General features: G+C 42.0%; 1 protein-coding gene across 1 annotated transcript; it reads right to left on the minus strand.

Annotated features, from left to right (window-relative positions):
• Window positions 1-5,039: 5,039 nt before the first annotated feature.
• On the minus strand, window positions 5,040-12,732 carry LOC105020244 (fibroblast growth factor 4B-like). The gene is made up of 3 exons (XM_010887105.4): window positions 12,203-12,732; window positions 11,596-11,699; window positions 5,040-10,141 (listed from the first exon to the last, which is right to left on the minus strand). Exons 1-3 carry the CDS (start codon window positions 12,540-12,542, stop codon window positions 9,962-9,964), a joined length of 624 nt encoding a protein of 207 aa, XP_010885407.1. The 5' UTR covers window positions 12,543-12,732; the 3' UTR covers window positions 5,040-9,961.
• Window positions 12,733-17,306: the final 4,574 nt, after the last annotated feature.

Raw genomic sequence — 17,306 nt, forward strand, 5'->3', positions numbered from 1 at the left:
CCATTTACAAAGCATGCAGAAGTCTGTAATTTTTATCATAGGTACTCTTCAACTGTGAGTGAATCTAAAACACATTTTATGATTTTTAAGTAATGAATTAGCATTTTATTGCATGACATAAGTATTTGATACATCAGAAAAGCAGAACTTAATATTTGGTACAGAAACCTTTGTTTGCAATTATAGAGATCATATGTTTCCTGTAGTTCTTGACCAGGTTTGCACACACTGCAGCAGGGATTTTGGCCCACTCCTCCATACAGACCTTCTCCAGATCCTTCAGGTTTCGGGGCTGTCGCTGGGCAATACGGACTTGCAGCTCCCTCCAAAGATTTTCTATTGGGTTCAGGTCTGGAGACTGGCTCGGCTACTCCAGGACCTTGAGATGCTTCTTACGGAGCCACTCCTTAGTTGCCCTGGCTGTGTGTTTCGTGTCATTGTCATGCTGGAAGACCCAGCCACAACTCATCTTCAATGCTCTTACTGAGGGAAGGAGGTTGTTGGCCAAGATCTCGCGATACATGGCTCCATCCATCCAGGACTACTGCACCATATTGAGGGGAGCCTCAATATGGTGCAGTAGTCCTGTCCCCTTTGCAGAAAAGCATCCCCAAAGAATGATGTTTCCACCTCCATGCTTCATGGTTGGGATGGTGTTCTTGGGGTTGTACTCATCCTTCTTCTTCCTCCAAACACGGCGAGTGGAGTTTAGACCAAAAAGCTCTATTTTTGTCTCATCAGACCACATGACCTTCTCACATTCCTCCTCTGGATCATCCAGATGGTCATTGGTAAATCTCTGACGGGCCTGGACATGCGCTGGCTTGAGCAGGGGGACCTTGCGTGCGCTGCAGGATTTTAATCCATGACGGCGTAGTGTGTTACTAATGGTTTTCTTTGAGATTGTTGTCCTTGCTCTCTTCAGGTCATTGACCAGGTCCTGCCATGTAGTTCTGGGCTGATCCCTCAACTTCCTCATGATCATTGATGCCCCACGAGGTGAGATCTTGCATGGAGCCCCAGGCAGAGGGAAATTGACCGTCATCTTGAACCTCTTCCATTTTCTAATAATTGCGCCAATTATTAACAGTTGTTGCCTTCTCACCAAGCTGCTTGCTTATTGTCCTGTAGCCCATCCAACCTTGTGCAGGTCTACAATTTTATCCCTGATGTCCTTACACAGCTCTCTGGTCTTGGCCATTGTGGAGAGGTTGGAGTCTGTTTGATTGAGTGTGTGGACAGATGTCTTTTATACAGGTATTTACAGGTAATGAGTGGAGAACAGGAGGGCTTCTTGAAGAAAAACTAACCTCTGAATTTGTCCTGTAGTATCTGGTACCAAGACATTAGCAGCAGATTCTTCAAGTCCTGTGAGTTGTGAGGTGGAGCCACCTTTGTTGCCCTCCCACATCCCTGATCCAGGCTCATTGGTGCCCAACACCCTGTCGCTGGTTTGTGGTTTGTCCCTCCACAGACCACTGTTGTTAGGTACTCACCATTGCTGACCGGGAGCACCCCACTAGCCTTTGGCTATAGCAATTTGGCCCATGTTCAAGTAGTTTAGGTCTTTACTACTGCCCATTTCTCCTGCATCCAACATATTTATTACGAGAACAATTACGAGATTGTTCACCTACCATCTAATCTACCCAGACCTTGACACATGCCTTTGTTTGGAGATGATCAACGTTATTCGCTTCACCTGTGAGTGGTCATAATGTTTTGGCTAATCAGTGTACGAGACTTACTGTACATGATACAATCCCTCACATGCCTGTCTCTTTCTTTCCCCTGCATGGAGGTAGAGGGCAGCGAAGGTTGTTTGTTTATTCAAACTGAAGTCTTCCATTGCATTGTCACTCACTGGATATTTCAGAAGGTTTGATTGTCTTTTGCATCCTCAGAGAGTTGTTCAGACAACTCGGGGGAGAAGACACTATTCGTGGGGGGTAGCATAGCATTTGGCTGGTGCAAGGAGCTTGGGTGTCCAGACAAGGCAAAGTGTTTGAACAGAGGAGGCTGAAATTTGAGTTGGACGATGGATAGAGCCTGAGTCTGCTAAATAGAGAACGCCCTGATTGCTATAGATCAGGAAGAGGACTCCCTCTTCAGTGTGTCGCCAAGTACATGGACACTCAGTCACGTGCAATTGTTTCTAATCACTGCAATCCACAGCAGAATTTTGGCATTACATACTTCAAAGCAGCACACAGTAAGATTACTAACTGTAAAATGTAGAGTCGGCTTACTTAATATTATAATACAAAATCATATTTTGGTAGTCTTAACAACATTTTTTTATGATTCATATAATTACATAGATTACATACAGTATGTAACCTATGATCTCTTTAGGCCCAATAGGTCTGTCAGCCCAAATATTTGACAAAAACAATGTTAGATGATTTAGAGCAGCACCAACCAATGAGCTGAGATCCAGCATATCAGCCTCTGTTGTTTTTGTAGTGTCTATAACTAGCAATGAATCAAGGACCTATTTTTCAGTGAACAGACTCAGCGGAAACCCTTAACTCTTAAGTCTTGTTCCTGCATAATTACTTCATGTATTTCTCTATCATTTATTCCTCTGTCATTTGGGGTAGGTATAGAGTTTTTTTCAGTTTTTTTCCCCTGCTGCAATAAAAGGGTGACTGTTATCCAATCATGATGATTATTTGATTGCCAATGACTTGTACTCCTACAGGCTGTCCAATTATGCAAATTTGTCCAAAGAAATAATATCCGTATCCAGATGTTGCACTGTGAACCTGCAGTTATTGGAAAAGAAATAGATTTCTGTAACAAAAAGGCCCAACGCATTGTACGTCATCCCATCTGACTAATCTGCATTATCTTGTTCTTGTAGAACCATAGCATCACTTTAAGGGTTAAACAACTGATGAATCCTGATCAAGTAGCCCACCAGATGTTTAAATCTAATGCATCAGTTTACCTAAAAAAAATTGAAACATTTCTGGGGTAACGAATTGTCTCTGAATGCAAAGAAGAAAAGTAAATGGGTCTATGACTCAGCTTTTCCATATGAAAAGTAGCCTCCATGCACAGGGGTATGATTGTGCCACTCTGGCTACATCCTTGGAGAAGCTCAGTTATTCAGCTTTCGCTCAGCAGAAGGAATGGGAGGCAAAGTGTATAGATTTTTTAAGTATAGCTTCAAAAACATATAGTAGTAATAATATTAAAAATAATAATCATATTCATTACACCTTTTTCCTCATTTGTCCCCTATCCTTTTTCAACTCCCAACTGGTGAAGGAGAGTCAAAGATAAGACAAACTCTCCTGGCTGAATGTGTTGCCAAATTTCGGACATTTCTGAATCTGTATCTCTCAGCACTGGGATGCAGCAAGGATGTGTGCTCTAACCACACCTCTATTTGCGCTATATCAACAATTGTACTTCTGATAATATGTCTGTCAAGCTACTCAAGTTTCCAGATAACACCCTTCTGCTCGATTTCATCACTGACATCAACGAGTCAAGTTGGACTGGCTGGTGGCCGGGTGCAGTCAGAATAACCAGGAACCCACCAAACTGTTTAGGTTGACGTCAGGAAACACCTACCACTTTCAGCCCTTGATATTGAGGCCTTAGCAGTTCTTCAAACTCCAAGGGACCATAATATCCTACCACAATACTGCGGCGAAGGTAGCGAGTGTACTTCTTGCAGCAGCTAAAAAAAACCTCAGCCCATGGTCACATCCTCCATCACTGTCTGTTTTGGGTCTGCTACAGGGATAAACAAAGCATACAGTCCACAAAAATGATCATTGGCTGCCCGCAGTCCTGCATTAAGTCTACATGACTCCAGGGCAAGGAAGTGTGCATGATCAAGCCAACCCCTGTAAAGAAATTAAATAAATAAATGTTTTATCTTTTGGCATGTGAAGGGCATGTTGGCAGTACAGGTTAATCTTAACCAGAAATCATGCCGCCTGAGCTGTTTCTTTCGCTGTGTTGTGGCCCTCAAGAACTGTCCGTCTATCCCACAGAGACTATGGTAATATCCCGTTTAAAAAACGGGACTTATGCATGGATTTGTAAAATGTTTCTCAACCCCAGAGGTTAATTCATGGGTGCAGCTGAAACACAAGTTTACATTTTTAAAACCGTTTCCACCGGCAACGCCCCACAGATGTTTAATATTCATGTACAATGAATGTATGAGTCACAATTCTCCGGGCAAATGCGTTTTATATATGGGTGCAATTCAATCTCAGGTTTGTATACACACAAAGCTAGGAACTTAACGGTGCGGTTTATACACAGTGCAGGTTATAAACTGAGAATTATGGTAACAGGACAATTCACTTCACATTAAGCCACTTCTGAGCTGTTAACTATTAACTTAACAGGAATAAAGATGATTCTGTAGTGGTCATCTTGTAGTTAGCCCAGGCTCCAATTAATCTAGACCCGTGGCAAAGACCTTTCACAAAATCTGGTGAAATTGACAGAAAATTTGCAATGTAAGACAGCATCATAGATAAACATTTCACCATTTAAATGCACTGATCTACTTGAGTGGAGTATTTATATTTAATTATCTTTCCAATATATAAACATAAATCTATGCCTCATGAAAATAAATGTCAAAATTACATTTGTATTATGGTGACTGGCTGTTGGTTCTAACTTTGCAACATTTGACCAGCAGAGGGAACCACAATGTAATTTATGCCACACTAGATTGTTCTGGTGTGGGACCAAATTAAACTAAAATGTCCAATTGTAACTATATTATTTGCTCTCCTCATGCCATGACTTCTGTACAGAAACTGCAGTTTGGCCTTGTCATTGGACCTTCAAAACCAGTTCTGTTCGACATTACATTAACAGGGGGTTCAGGGGTCACATTTAAGGGAGCATTTCTACAGAACCTTAAAATGGTAGACTAATTTTTAAAGCATTACAATAGGCTATAGGGGGCATAGTGAACTGGTCATGTGTTCATAATTTTCTTTCTAAGGAAAGATATAGTTGATCTCATTTCTAGTTGATATGTACCTTCTTCTCTGTCATCTTTGACAAAACCATAGGGCTCAACAAAACAGCCTACCACATGTATGAAACAAACTTTTATTGGTATCTCAGGAATACAGTAAACTGCTGTGCTCAGCACATACGTACAAAAATAAAAGGAAAAACATTTTTCTATATATTCATTCTTACGTAGCGTCATTAGTTTTTCAGAAAAAAATGATTGCAGAAGGACGTTGTTTCTTACTATTTTACAATCGTCGTAATAAATCCAAACTAAGGCAGAAGGTGAGGTATAGTATGTTAGCAGAGAGGAGGGGATAGGTGGAAGCTCACTCCCCTTAGTGCAGGGCTGGAAACCAAGAGAGAGGATGTGCTGCCATTCCAGGAAAACATGTTCAGACCCATACAACTTTTGGTACACTGAGCATGGTAATAAGATGTCTTCTTTGAAATGAATAAACACATGAAATGTCACCAATATTTTTCAAAACAAACTAGAGTTTTAGTTTTACGTTTTTGGTCAAGGCTGATACAGAACAGAATAAGAACCTGTAATATTTAGCCTTCCAGTGTACAATTACCACAGCCCTGTTACCAAGCTCAGGAAATACAGCATTTTATACAGTAGGTTTAGCTAATGTTAAGAATGCAAACACTCTTAATAAATAGCTCTACTTTCAACATTTTTAAGGTCTTTGATAAGGTGCACCTTTGGACATGATATACGTTGTTGACTTCAAGGAAGGGCAGGCAAGACACGCACACACAAATACACACAAAGGGTCAAGTCCACTTCAAATCCTGCTATGTTGACATGAGAATAGAGTTCTGCATTTCAAATGAGCTCGTGTGTATCCTAATAAATAAATATTTGCCTTACTTCTATCAGCACTGTGTTTCTGACGATCCTTTTGTTTTTACTTTGAGCACTGTCAATAACTATACCGTAAATGTTCAATATAATACCAGATGCAGGCACAATGGCAACAAGGCTTAATCTTCTCTATTTAGCCAATAGTCAGTCAGTGATTAACCTTCAGTGCATTCTTTCTCATTACCACAAATTATTAAAGGGAATTTTGATACACTCCTCCACACCGTGTGACTGGTTATTTCTATGGTCAAGAATCCTTCCTAAAAGTGAATTCCTGTGCCAAATCTTTAACACATGTACAGATAAACACTGCCATTAACAACCATAAATCCCCAAAATAACCTCAAGTTATATTTGAAACTGTGGAGAACCATTTCACAGTTACACTGGAATATGAAACTCCCCTGCAATACTCCAATAAGCCACAAAACGTCTTAAAATAACTGTCCAAAGACCTCTCTGTTAAGATCGCAAAAGTGTATGATAGGGGCTGTTGGAGGAGTGTTTGGAAACTGTCGTGCACAGTTTTTTGACACTGGAGACTTGGTTCTCAAAGCTAAATGATTCCTTTAGGGCAGATGGATGGTTGACGTCACAGAAGCCTAACGAGCCTGCCAGGCACAATGAACTGGTAGGAGAGTCATACACTGACTCAGCTCTTTGCCTCATGTACTGTATTAAGTCTGCAGAGGTCCCCGCCCCGGAAGCATTAGGATGTAGGCTTCGCACGCGTGTGTGAGAGAAGGGATATGAGAGGATCAAAAATGAATGAACTTTGATAAACTCAACTAACTGTAGATTTCAGACACATCCATTCTCAGCCAGGCAATTAAGTATGAAGAATTACAACTATATTTTTATACTTAAAGCAACAGCTGGTGACTTAATAAACAAACTGTTTACATGCCATCAGTTTTCGTAAACATCTGAGTGCTGTAGCAGCAAACAGAGGTATATATGCAAGAACTGATGATCTGACATACTAGATTTTTCAAAAACACTGGAGTAAAATAAGGTTTTAATGGGGTAAGACTCCAAAGGACAATCCAAATAGCAGACCACCCTGGACATAGACAGGGTCAACACCAATGATAACAGACCACCCTGGACATAGACAGGGTCAACACCGATGATAACAGACCACCCTGGACGTAGACAGGGTCAATACCGATGATAACAGACCACCCTGGACATAGACAGGGTCAACACCGATGATAACAGACCACCCTGGACATAGACAGGGTCAACACCAATGATAACAGACCACCCTGGACATAGACAACATCAACACGTGTGATAACAGACCACCCTGGACATAGACAGGGTCAACACCAATGATAACAGACCACCCTGGACATAGACAACATCAACACGTGTGATAACAGACCACCCTGGACATAGACAGGGTCAACACCAATGATAACAGACCACCCTGGACATAGACAGGGTCAACACCGATGATAACAGACCACCCTGAACATAGACAGGGTCAACACCAATGATAACAGACCACCCTGGACATAGACAGGGTCAACACCGATGATAACAGACCACCCTGGACATAGACAGGGTCAACACCGATGATAACAGACCAGCCTGAACACAAAATCAGAGTCAACACTGCTGGACATCACTTTGACCATATACTGAAAATGGACAGAAGAGGAAACTCCTTAGTTATTGCTAGAATCCTAAGAGGTAACTGACGGTGATGGTGGTACTGGTTAAATGTTGTATCTAACGCTGATGGTGGTACTGGCAAAATGTTGTATCTAACGCTGATGGTGGTACTGTTAAATGTTGTATCTAACGCTGATGGTGGTACTGTTAAAATGTTGTATCTAACCCTGAAGGTGGTACTGGTAAAATGTTGTATCTAACGCTGATGGTGGTACTGTTAAAATGTTGTATCTAACCCTGAAGGTGGTACTGGTAAATGTTGTATCTAACTATAATGGTGGTACTGGTAAAATGTTGTATCTAACGCTGATGGTGGTCCTGGTAAAAAAATGTATCTAACGCTGATGGTGGTACTGGTTAAATGTTGTATCTAACGCTGATGGTGGTACTGGCAAAATGTTGTATCTAACGCTGATGGTGGTATTGGTAAAATGTTGTATCTAACCCTGATGGTGGTACTGGTAAAATATTGTATCTAACTCTAATGGTGGTACTGGTAAAATGTTGTATCTAACCCTGATGGTGGTACTGGTAAAATGTTGTATCTAACGCTGATGGTGGTGCTGGTAAAATGTTGTATCTAATGCTGATTGTAGCACTGGTAATACATAAATGTTGGTATCAGTGCATGTGGTACTGGTACTAGTTTAAGATTGGTATCAGATGGTTAGGGGGTTACTGGTACTAGTTTAATATTGGTATCAGACAGTTAGGGGGTACTGATACTAGTTAAAGATTGGTAACAGATGGTTAGGGGGGTACTGGTACTGGTTAAGTTGCAAATATTGGGAGCAGCTTTAGGTACAGCAGGTTTGAAACAACAGAAACAGTAGGTAGGAAGCATCCCCAAGGTCTTTCCTAGGTTAAAATCGTCTTCCTTGTCTTTGGCTCCAGCAAAGAAAACATTCCTGGAGGGTGACTTCAATTTTCAAGTAAACAGCACTAGATCAAAGAATACTATCATCTATGAGGAATTGGCATGTTCTTCTGTCCGGTGCCAAAAACTGACTTTAGGACAGAGTTTCTGATGCACAAATTTAAAAACATCCAACTACTGCTTACAACAACTCTCTGCCACTGCATTGCAGTTGTGGAGCACACTGATCTAGGAGGATCACCTCAAAAGTAAACTCTATGGAAACTAAGAGTAAGCACAATAACAAACAAATAAATAACAATAAAACATGGGAACAATTCTCCCCGACAAAAGAAGACCTTAGGCACCATCACCGGTGGTCATTGTGCAACCTGAACTACGCAACTCCCAGCCGATTGAGATTCAAATAATATAAAGCTCCTGGTTCTCGTTTTTTCTATGTTTCACACTTGTCAATATTTACATTATTTGCCATTGGCCTACTACACTCTTATCTATGGCGATGCATAAAAGCTTGCGATTAGACATTTCACAAACTCACCCAAAGCCAAACGCTGAAGCTCTTGGGTACTTCAGCAGTATCCCAGTTTGTGAACAGATACAGGTTTTAGTGTATGCATTACTATGTTATTGCCTTTTCTTTCATTTCAAGCCATGATGCAAACAAGCTCTGAGCCAATGGCGGATTAAGTCCAGTCTGTAACGTATACTGCACCCAACCACCATGTTCAAATGACCTTGTGGGGAGAAGAGAGATCCAAATAGTGGATAAACTTCTAATTAAGGTCTGCAACTGAGTTTCTTTATCTCGCTCCCACACCACTAGTTGAGTCATTATTTTCAGAACTTTCTCCATACCAAAGCGTATATTAATCTAAATCTACCTAATAACACAAAAAGAAAATAAACCAGAGACTGTCCTGCCCCCTGAGGCCCTACTCAGCGTCAGCCCTATTTCTGACTCTGATGGGTGTCTCTTACATGCAGGTTTAGGGGTGACATGTGGGAACATCAAGGCACCTTCACATCGTGCAGCAAGGGAAGTGCATTTAAGTAGTGTTATTCTCAATTCCCCTTCTTGCTGGAGGAAAAACAATCTTTAAGACAGGGGAGTGAACCAGAAAGTGCTCCAAGATCTCAGAGAAAGGATAAACTATGGATTATTTTCAGCATACAGCAACTCCATGCATCCCTGTATCCAGTCAATTGGTTCTTTGATGCAATACAAAGTATCCATTTCCCTCCTAAGACGTGAGCACACGCTACTGTTACTTCAAGCACTGAAGTAAAAGTGAAGACACTGGCAACTCCTTAATCCATAATGACAAATAACGTAAGCAGCAAAGAATGGCATATATACATAAGTTCTAACACCTAGGTAGCGATCCAAATATACATATATAATGAGAATAAATACTAGTTTCGTTTTTGGAGTCCTTCTGTAGTGGTGTATATATATTGTGTAACCCTATATTACCTGGGCAAACATCCGCATGTGCAAATTAGTGAGTTATTGCCAGTTTTCATCATAATAATCGGGGGAGGAAGTGTGTGACAGTCATGGCGGTCGTGGCCTTGTTGCCTCTCTTCGGGCGGCCATATTTGCTGAGGGCGATGTAGGAGCCTTTGTAAACCGAAGACTCATAAGCATTGTAGTTGTTTGGCAGCAAGGTCTCCTTGAACTTGCACTCATCCCTGAAGGCTTTCTAAAAATGAACGATGGAGAGACAAGGTCAGGAAAAAGCACAAACACAACCACAGGAGGAACATCAAATTACAACTAGGCTTTTAAGAGGACCTTACTGTTACCTTCCAGAGATACATTCTGGCAAATGTATATATGTATTGTGTTCCAAATTGCATTAGTAATTATCATTATTACATGTCTTTGCAAGGTAGTGTAGAAGACAATAGGATGAAAATACACAAAATGAAACACAAATCACTTTAAGGAAAATCAAACCAAATAAGGTGTTTGATCATGTCTCATTATTTCCACTGACTTTTTAGCTGAAGTTAGCTAAAATATGATGTGGCCATTTATATTTGTCTTGCTTTAAGAGGGGTTGTATGTTTTTTTCTCCCTTGGGCACTGAGGGAGGGTAGTGTGCTTTTTAATCTGTTCTACATTAGACATTTTGGATTGACTATATTTAACTTTACAGTCCTAGACAAATTTACTCATCTGCATGTATGCAACTAAGTAAGGTGTACTCCTGTCACATGATCAATCAAGTTGCCACTCTTCTCTAAAAACCCACTGTGTGTACAATACTGCTATGACACCACTACGGCCAATGCCAATGTCTCAGGTCATCCACATGTGTTGACTGTGTGATCCTTTGCTACCAGTAACACTCAAGGGCCATTTTGCCTCCTCTACAATCCGAGTGTTTACTCTTCCAAAGTAATAATCAAAGCCACACTGGAAGATAATTCAATCCAGTGCAGCAAGTTGACAGCAGCTAGATAATAGTTTAGTGGTCGCATATCCAGAATAAGGACCCATGATTGCAATCACATCCATGGGACCCCTCTGTAAGTAGTCTTACTGTGCATGAATATAAATGTTAAATGGGGTGAGTCCAATAAATAACTACTCATGCCAATAGGCCAAACTACCATGCTTTCCTTTTCAAACCAACATTGGGTCATTAAATGCCAAAGCATAGTCATAAGTAAGCCTACTACCATAACCCGAGATTGATTGATTTAATATTTAGCTACACACATTCAACTCCCAAAGGCAATCAGATGCATATTGACGGAATTAATGAGTAGTGTTAAGTAAAATGTTATATTGTTTTAGTTTGGCTCATAGCCCATTCAACGGTAAATCCTGGATGTTAATAGCAATAATATTTTTGTTACAAAACCTTTTGCCATTAGGATACAAAGGCTGTAGAATGACCATACTGAAACAGGTTTACAATGGGCAGTTGGAATTTATCAATAATTTAAACAGTTTCGTGTCTCATTAATTCCATAATCAGTGATTTGTTTCACGGATGAAATAAGAAAGTAGAGGCTGAACAAATGCTTTAGAGATAACATTATTAGCAAAGCAATTTCCTTGTCTCAAACACATTTATTTAAAAAAAAAAATTGGCCAAAAACAGCATGCAGTAGAGTAAAGGGAAATAGATTTGCGCACACCTACCGTTCCATACAACCTTCCTCTGCTGTTCATCGCGACAAACAGCTCACTTCTTACTCCATACATACATATCACTCCTCTCTCCACGGTAGAGATCTCTATTAGACCTAGTCAAATAAAGCATGGCGTTACAAAGAGCAACCTTGTGAAATTGTCAGTGTGTCAATGCGTCTGATTGCAGGAACAAAGACGTGCACTATGCCGGCGGTGGGTGTACCCATGCAGGTGCGGACTCAGGATGCATTGTCTCTGTATGTCTCTATCATTTAGGAAGCAGTGCTGTTCATTTCCTATTACTCACACGAATATCTATCATAACTGTACTTTCTGACGTGCATGGCAATCTGGGCCTCAGCGCGAGTGTAAAAATAAGTTGGCGTCTATATTGGTCCAAGTATTCATGTAATGTTTTGGCCTGGGAAGATATTTAGCACTGACGGATACAAGGTTCTTTTATAGATTTGTCTTTGCTTTAAGATAGATTCAATGTTGCCGACCCCACCGATTAAATATCATGCAACACCGACAAGGAGATGCTGCTCTCAAGTCGCTTTTACTTGATCATTTTATACGCCTATGGCATTAGCCTACATTTCAGGATGCGACTCACTGTACTGGTTCTCATTATGTACACCATTTATCCTGCCGTCGGGAAGGATCTGCAGGTGAAACCCAATGCCCACGTTGCAGTAAAGTCGCCGCACTCTCTTGATGCCAAGCAAATAGTCGCTCTCCCAGTTCATGTCCGATTTCTCCCCCGAAATGCCCAGAACTGAGCGGGAGAAGAGGGTCTCCCATCTTTGCTCCAATAAAGTTGCATTAGTCCTGCTTGGAATCGGATATGATGACACAATCCCCCAAAAAGACCCCAAGAGTACAATTGCAGTCAACGTCCAGTGCGTGCGGGCTTCGTTGGACATACTGATGAGGAACCTTTGCGCAATGGTCATCCGGTTTACCTTCGGGGCACGTGGTCCAAGTTAATGGCCCTAAAAATACCACTCTTGTTTTTCTTCTTTCGCCATGGTGGTAAAGACTTATTTTTGGAAGGCAGATCAGGTCTTCGGACAAGAAACGATAGCCTGAGAGAAGAGGAGTAGAAAAAGGAGAGAGCGCGACAGAGCGTAAGGTTGTAGTGGTTGTGATTATCATCTTTTGCAGATCCGCGCCTCTCTCGATAGGCCGATAGTACCCAAAAACCCGATGTCACCTTGGCAGGCACATTGGATCCTTATATGACATCGCTCTAATGGGGTGGGGGGTGAGGGAGGGAGGGAGGGAGGGGAGGAGAAAGTTGGAACACAGCAAGAGTGCAGCAAGAGTTGAGCTGCAAGTCTGATAAGAGTATGGGCAGCTGCTTTCACCACACATGTAAGATGGAGCAGGGAGAGAGAAGTTTCATTGGATAGCGTTGGGCGCAATCATGGGATGTGATGGGTAGTTTGACGGAGCCCAAATTGGGACGGTGGTCATATGTCTGACAGGCAGTTTCCTTATTTAGAATGAAGGTGTAAAACAGTTCAGTGGTCACCGGAGAGCGATGGCAATCCTGTCAGCCACTTTCTTCTCCATTTGTTCAGGAAGTCTACACATCCACATATTTCGGAATGCCTTATTACAGAGAGAATGCATTTAGCATCAAAATATATAGAAAGTCTACGTGATAACTGTATAAGTGATATTTCCGTCTCGGGGTTCTCTTATTCCTCCCAACCATCAAATACTGTGAACACGCTGTGTTACTGTCAGCATTCTGAAAAGTACTGCATACTTGTAAAGTATGCATACGTTGTGGGGAATGCCCATACGTCAGAGAGTACCATGTTGCGTACCTCCCCAGGTGCTCTGATAGCCTACAGTAAAAGCATACCGTGGAAACCGAAGAGAGGGGCGCTGTTGCTAATACATAAACAACAATGTTAAGAAACCGTCGCTTGGCAAAATTCTCGATTTTAGAATCCAAATCATCTATCCTGGATATGAGTTGGATATTGAGACATTTCTTAAAATCTGAAAGTATATCCGTTTTTTCTGTTAGAAATAAAATAGTTAAACAACGAACTGATGGAAGGATTCCATTTTAATTGTACTCCTACTGTTTTATCCCTCAACCAATTGAAAACGATAGTTTGCCAACCAACACAGGTTTTTTGTAATCTTCACTCTAATCTATGGACACGGCGCTGTTCAATGGTAATGGTGCTGAATCTGCGATCTTCTGCTTCTTTGCGCTATTAGCAGTGCTGTCCATGGTGCTGACGTTTGGGGATGCTGGTTCTATTTAGTTCGCGCGGATCCTGGTAATGTCCGAGATGCAAACTTTGCACGCGACTACTTCGTGCTAATCAGGGTAGCCTATGCTGAATGTTGGATCCATGTCATGTCTTGCTGAAAGTTTTTGCAAATAAGTTTATCCCTAGTTCTACAGTTTGATTTGAAACCTAAAACATTTTTTAAATTTCAATGTATTTTCACCATAGTACATTTTGACGTTGCAGCTTGCCTTCATGCGGGACAGCGATTGTGCTGAAAAACACATTTACTGTTGGTCTAGGCATTTAACTTGCCGCAAATCCTGCAATCAGCGTCTGCATAGGATAAATAAAGGTGTAATTGACAAAGTAAACCTTAAATCAATTTTGAGAGGGCGGTGTTAATGAGACCCATGTGAAATTTGCCCTGACAGTGAAACTGCCCTTAAATCAATTCTGGAAGAGCGCTGTTAATGAGACGGGCCCAGACAGCACCACCACAACCTCCACTATTGCTACTACCATCATTACCACTACTACTTCCACCATCATTACTAAAACTATTCCTACTACCACCACCATTACAGCTAGTAGTATTAACACCAATACCACCACTACTACCACTACATCATCATCACTAATACTACTACTACCACTACTACTACTATTATGGCTTTGTTGCTGTGTTGCTGATCTGGATTAGGTTTTATAGACTCTGGACACAGGCCAAATGCATTTATTAACTTCTACTCTTAAAATGTTCACCCGCGACAGCAAGAAGAGGACTGGTCACCCTTCTGTGCCTGGTTTCTCTCTAGGTTTCTTTCGGCCCATCTTAGGGAGTTTTTCCCAGCCACTGTGCGTCAACACTCTTGTTGCTTGCTCCTCAGAGTTTCAGGCTGGGTGTTTTGTAAAAGCACTTTGTGACGACTGCTGATGTAAAAAGGGCTTTAGGAAATACATTTGATTGATATTATCACACCACCACCACTACTACTACTATAACCAACATATTCCCACAACTATTACCATCACCCCTACCACAATCACCCCCACCACCACATCTAATGTGCTACCAACACAATGGTTGAAAGTACTTGGTTTCGGGGTTGTTAATTGGATATGGTTGCCTTGCCTTGTTGAGCTCTAGCAACTCCTTATGGCGGCTTGGAGACAACTGTCAGGGTAGTTCCTCACAAAATACGAAAGGTTGCTCTTTTTTTTTAAACAGACGTTAGCTTTAACTTTTGCCATGCTAGCTAATAATCAATGTGTGAGCATGCTTATTATTTAATGGCCAAATTGTCTTCAAAAAAACAAATGACATTTTAACTGAATATGTTTTTGATTTTAGGTGAATAAGAGAATTAATTTCATAACATTTTTTACATGCTATTTTTATTTCTGATTAACGACAACTGCATTTTGGGTCGTAAACATCTATAAGGGTTAGGTAATGTTCCTTTACAGTTTTTGCCAACACACATTTCCTGAATGTGTACATTTTTCCAAAATTATAAACACACATCTTGAAAGTCACATCATATTCACTAAAGTCCAGACCTCTCACGCAAAATGAAATATTAAAGTTTTTCTCAATTCCTTGAGCACTTTTGTCCATGCAGAATCCCCATTTTCAAAACAGTTGACAAGTCCAATAACTCTGGCACAGATTTCATATAAAACTGTAGTTCTTTGTATTCCAACCTAAGGTTAACAGCTGGAACAGGAATGCATTAAAAGCCCCTTACTGTCATTTGATGACTGAGCTTTATATTGACACCAGTTGTGCCCATCAATTGACTTGACTTCACATTAAATGGTAATAGTGTGTGTGGAATTATTACAGACGGAACATAGAAACAGGACGTTACCCTGAGGGAAAGGTGCCAACAAGGTTTCTTTTGTTATTGGCAGGTCAGCTGTCTCTATGCCAATTACAGGGTCCTCTATTCAACACACACACAGACACACACAACCAGAATGGGCTGAAGGGTTTAGCCATACAAAAAGGCTTTGTTTAAATAGAAAGTGCAAGTAACTGGATATACTGGGATATCAAGATCTTTCAATTAGGCTTTTATTATTGTGGAGTTAGATGATATTGAAACAACAGCTGGGGAGACCCAATATGCATTGGAAGAGAATTGTTCTAGCATGACATCAGAATGACTATACCCTCAGAAGTGTTTTCAGCGATATGCAAGCAACAAGCACAGCTAGCGTTAGTCTAGCCTATTATGATGTGAATGTCAAGAGCCTTTATTTAACATAAGGTGCAATGAGAGACACTGTGATGAAAGTCAGTACAGTAAATCGTTGCATAGCTGAATGTCGGAACGACATAGCTGAAAGGAACTAGGGCAGGGCCATGGCTGAAAGGAACTAGGGCAGATTAGGTAAGAGAAAGACAGAATATAGGGTGGGGATTAGGGAATATTTTTTTGCTGATTCTGTGGATCCATAATTCAGCAGTAGAAGTTGAAGAATTGTTAGTATGCTTTTTCTATTTGGGTGTTTCAACAAAAACAGCATCTGGCTGTCCTGTAACCACATTTATTCTGATTGATGCTCATGCATATTATCCAAAATGAGTCGATCACCACGCTGACAGGATTTAATTTGGTCACGTTATTGTGTCGCCTGACTCCGTTATGTTTGTGCTAGTCACACTGTATTCAGCAAAATCTAGTTCCAGAAGAATACAATTTTGAGTACCGTGACGTCGCCCGGTATGGCGCAGCCGGGGCCCCACCCCGGAGCCAGGCCCGGGGTTGGGGCTCGAATGCGAGCGCCTGGTGGCCGGGCCTTCCCCCATGGGGCTCGGCCAGGCTCAGCCCGAACGGGTGACGTGGGGCCGCCCTCCCATGGGCTCACCACCCACAGGAGGGACCATAAGGGGCCGGTGCAAGGAGGATCGGGTGGCAGTCGAAGGCAGGGGCCTAGACAACCCGATCTCTGGACACGGAAACTGGCTCTAGGGACGTGGAATGTCACCTGGCTGGCGGGGAAGGAGCCTGAGTTAGTGCGTGAGGTTGAGAGGTTCCGATTAGAGGTAGTCGGGATCCCCTCTACGCACGGCTTGGGCTCTGGAACCACACTCCTTGAGAGAGGATGGACTCTTCACCACTCTGGAGTTGCCCATGGTGAGAGGCGGCGGGCTGGTGTGGGTTTGCTCATAGCTCCCCAGCTCTGCCGCCATGTGTTGGAGTTTACCCCGGTGAACGAGAGGGTCGTTTCCCTGCGCCTACGGGTCGGGGATAGGTCTCTCACTGTTGTTTGTGCCTACGGGCCGAACGGCAGTGCAGAGTACCCAACCTTCTTGGAGTCTCTGGGAGGGGTGCTGGAAAGTGCTCCGACTGGGGACTCTATTGTTCTACTGGGGGACTTCAACGCCCACGTGGGCAACGACAGTGACACCTGGAGGGGCGTGATTGGGAGGAACGGCCCCACTGATCTGAA

The sequence above is a fragment of the Esox lucius genome, chromosome 23 (assembly GCF_011004845.1).
Source record: "Esox lucius isolate fEsoLuc1 chromosome 23, fEsoLuc1.pri, whole genome shotgun sequence".
Taxonomy (NCBI): Eukaryota; Metazoa; Chordata; class Actinopteri; order Esociformes; family Esocidae; genus Esox; species Esox lucius.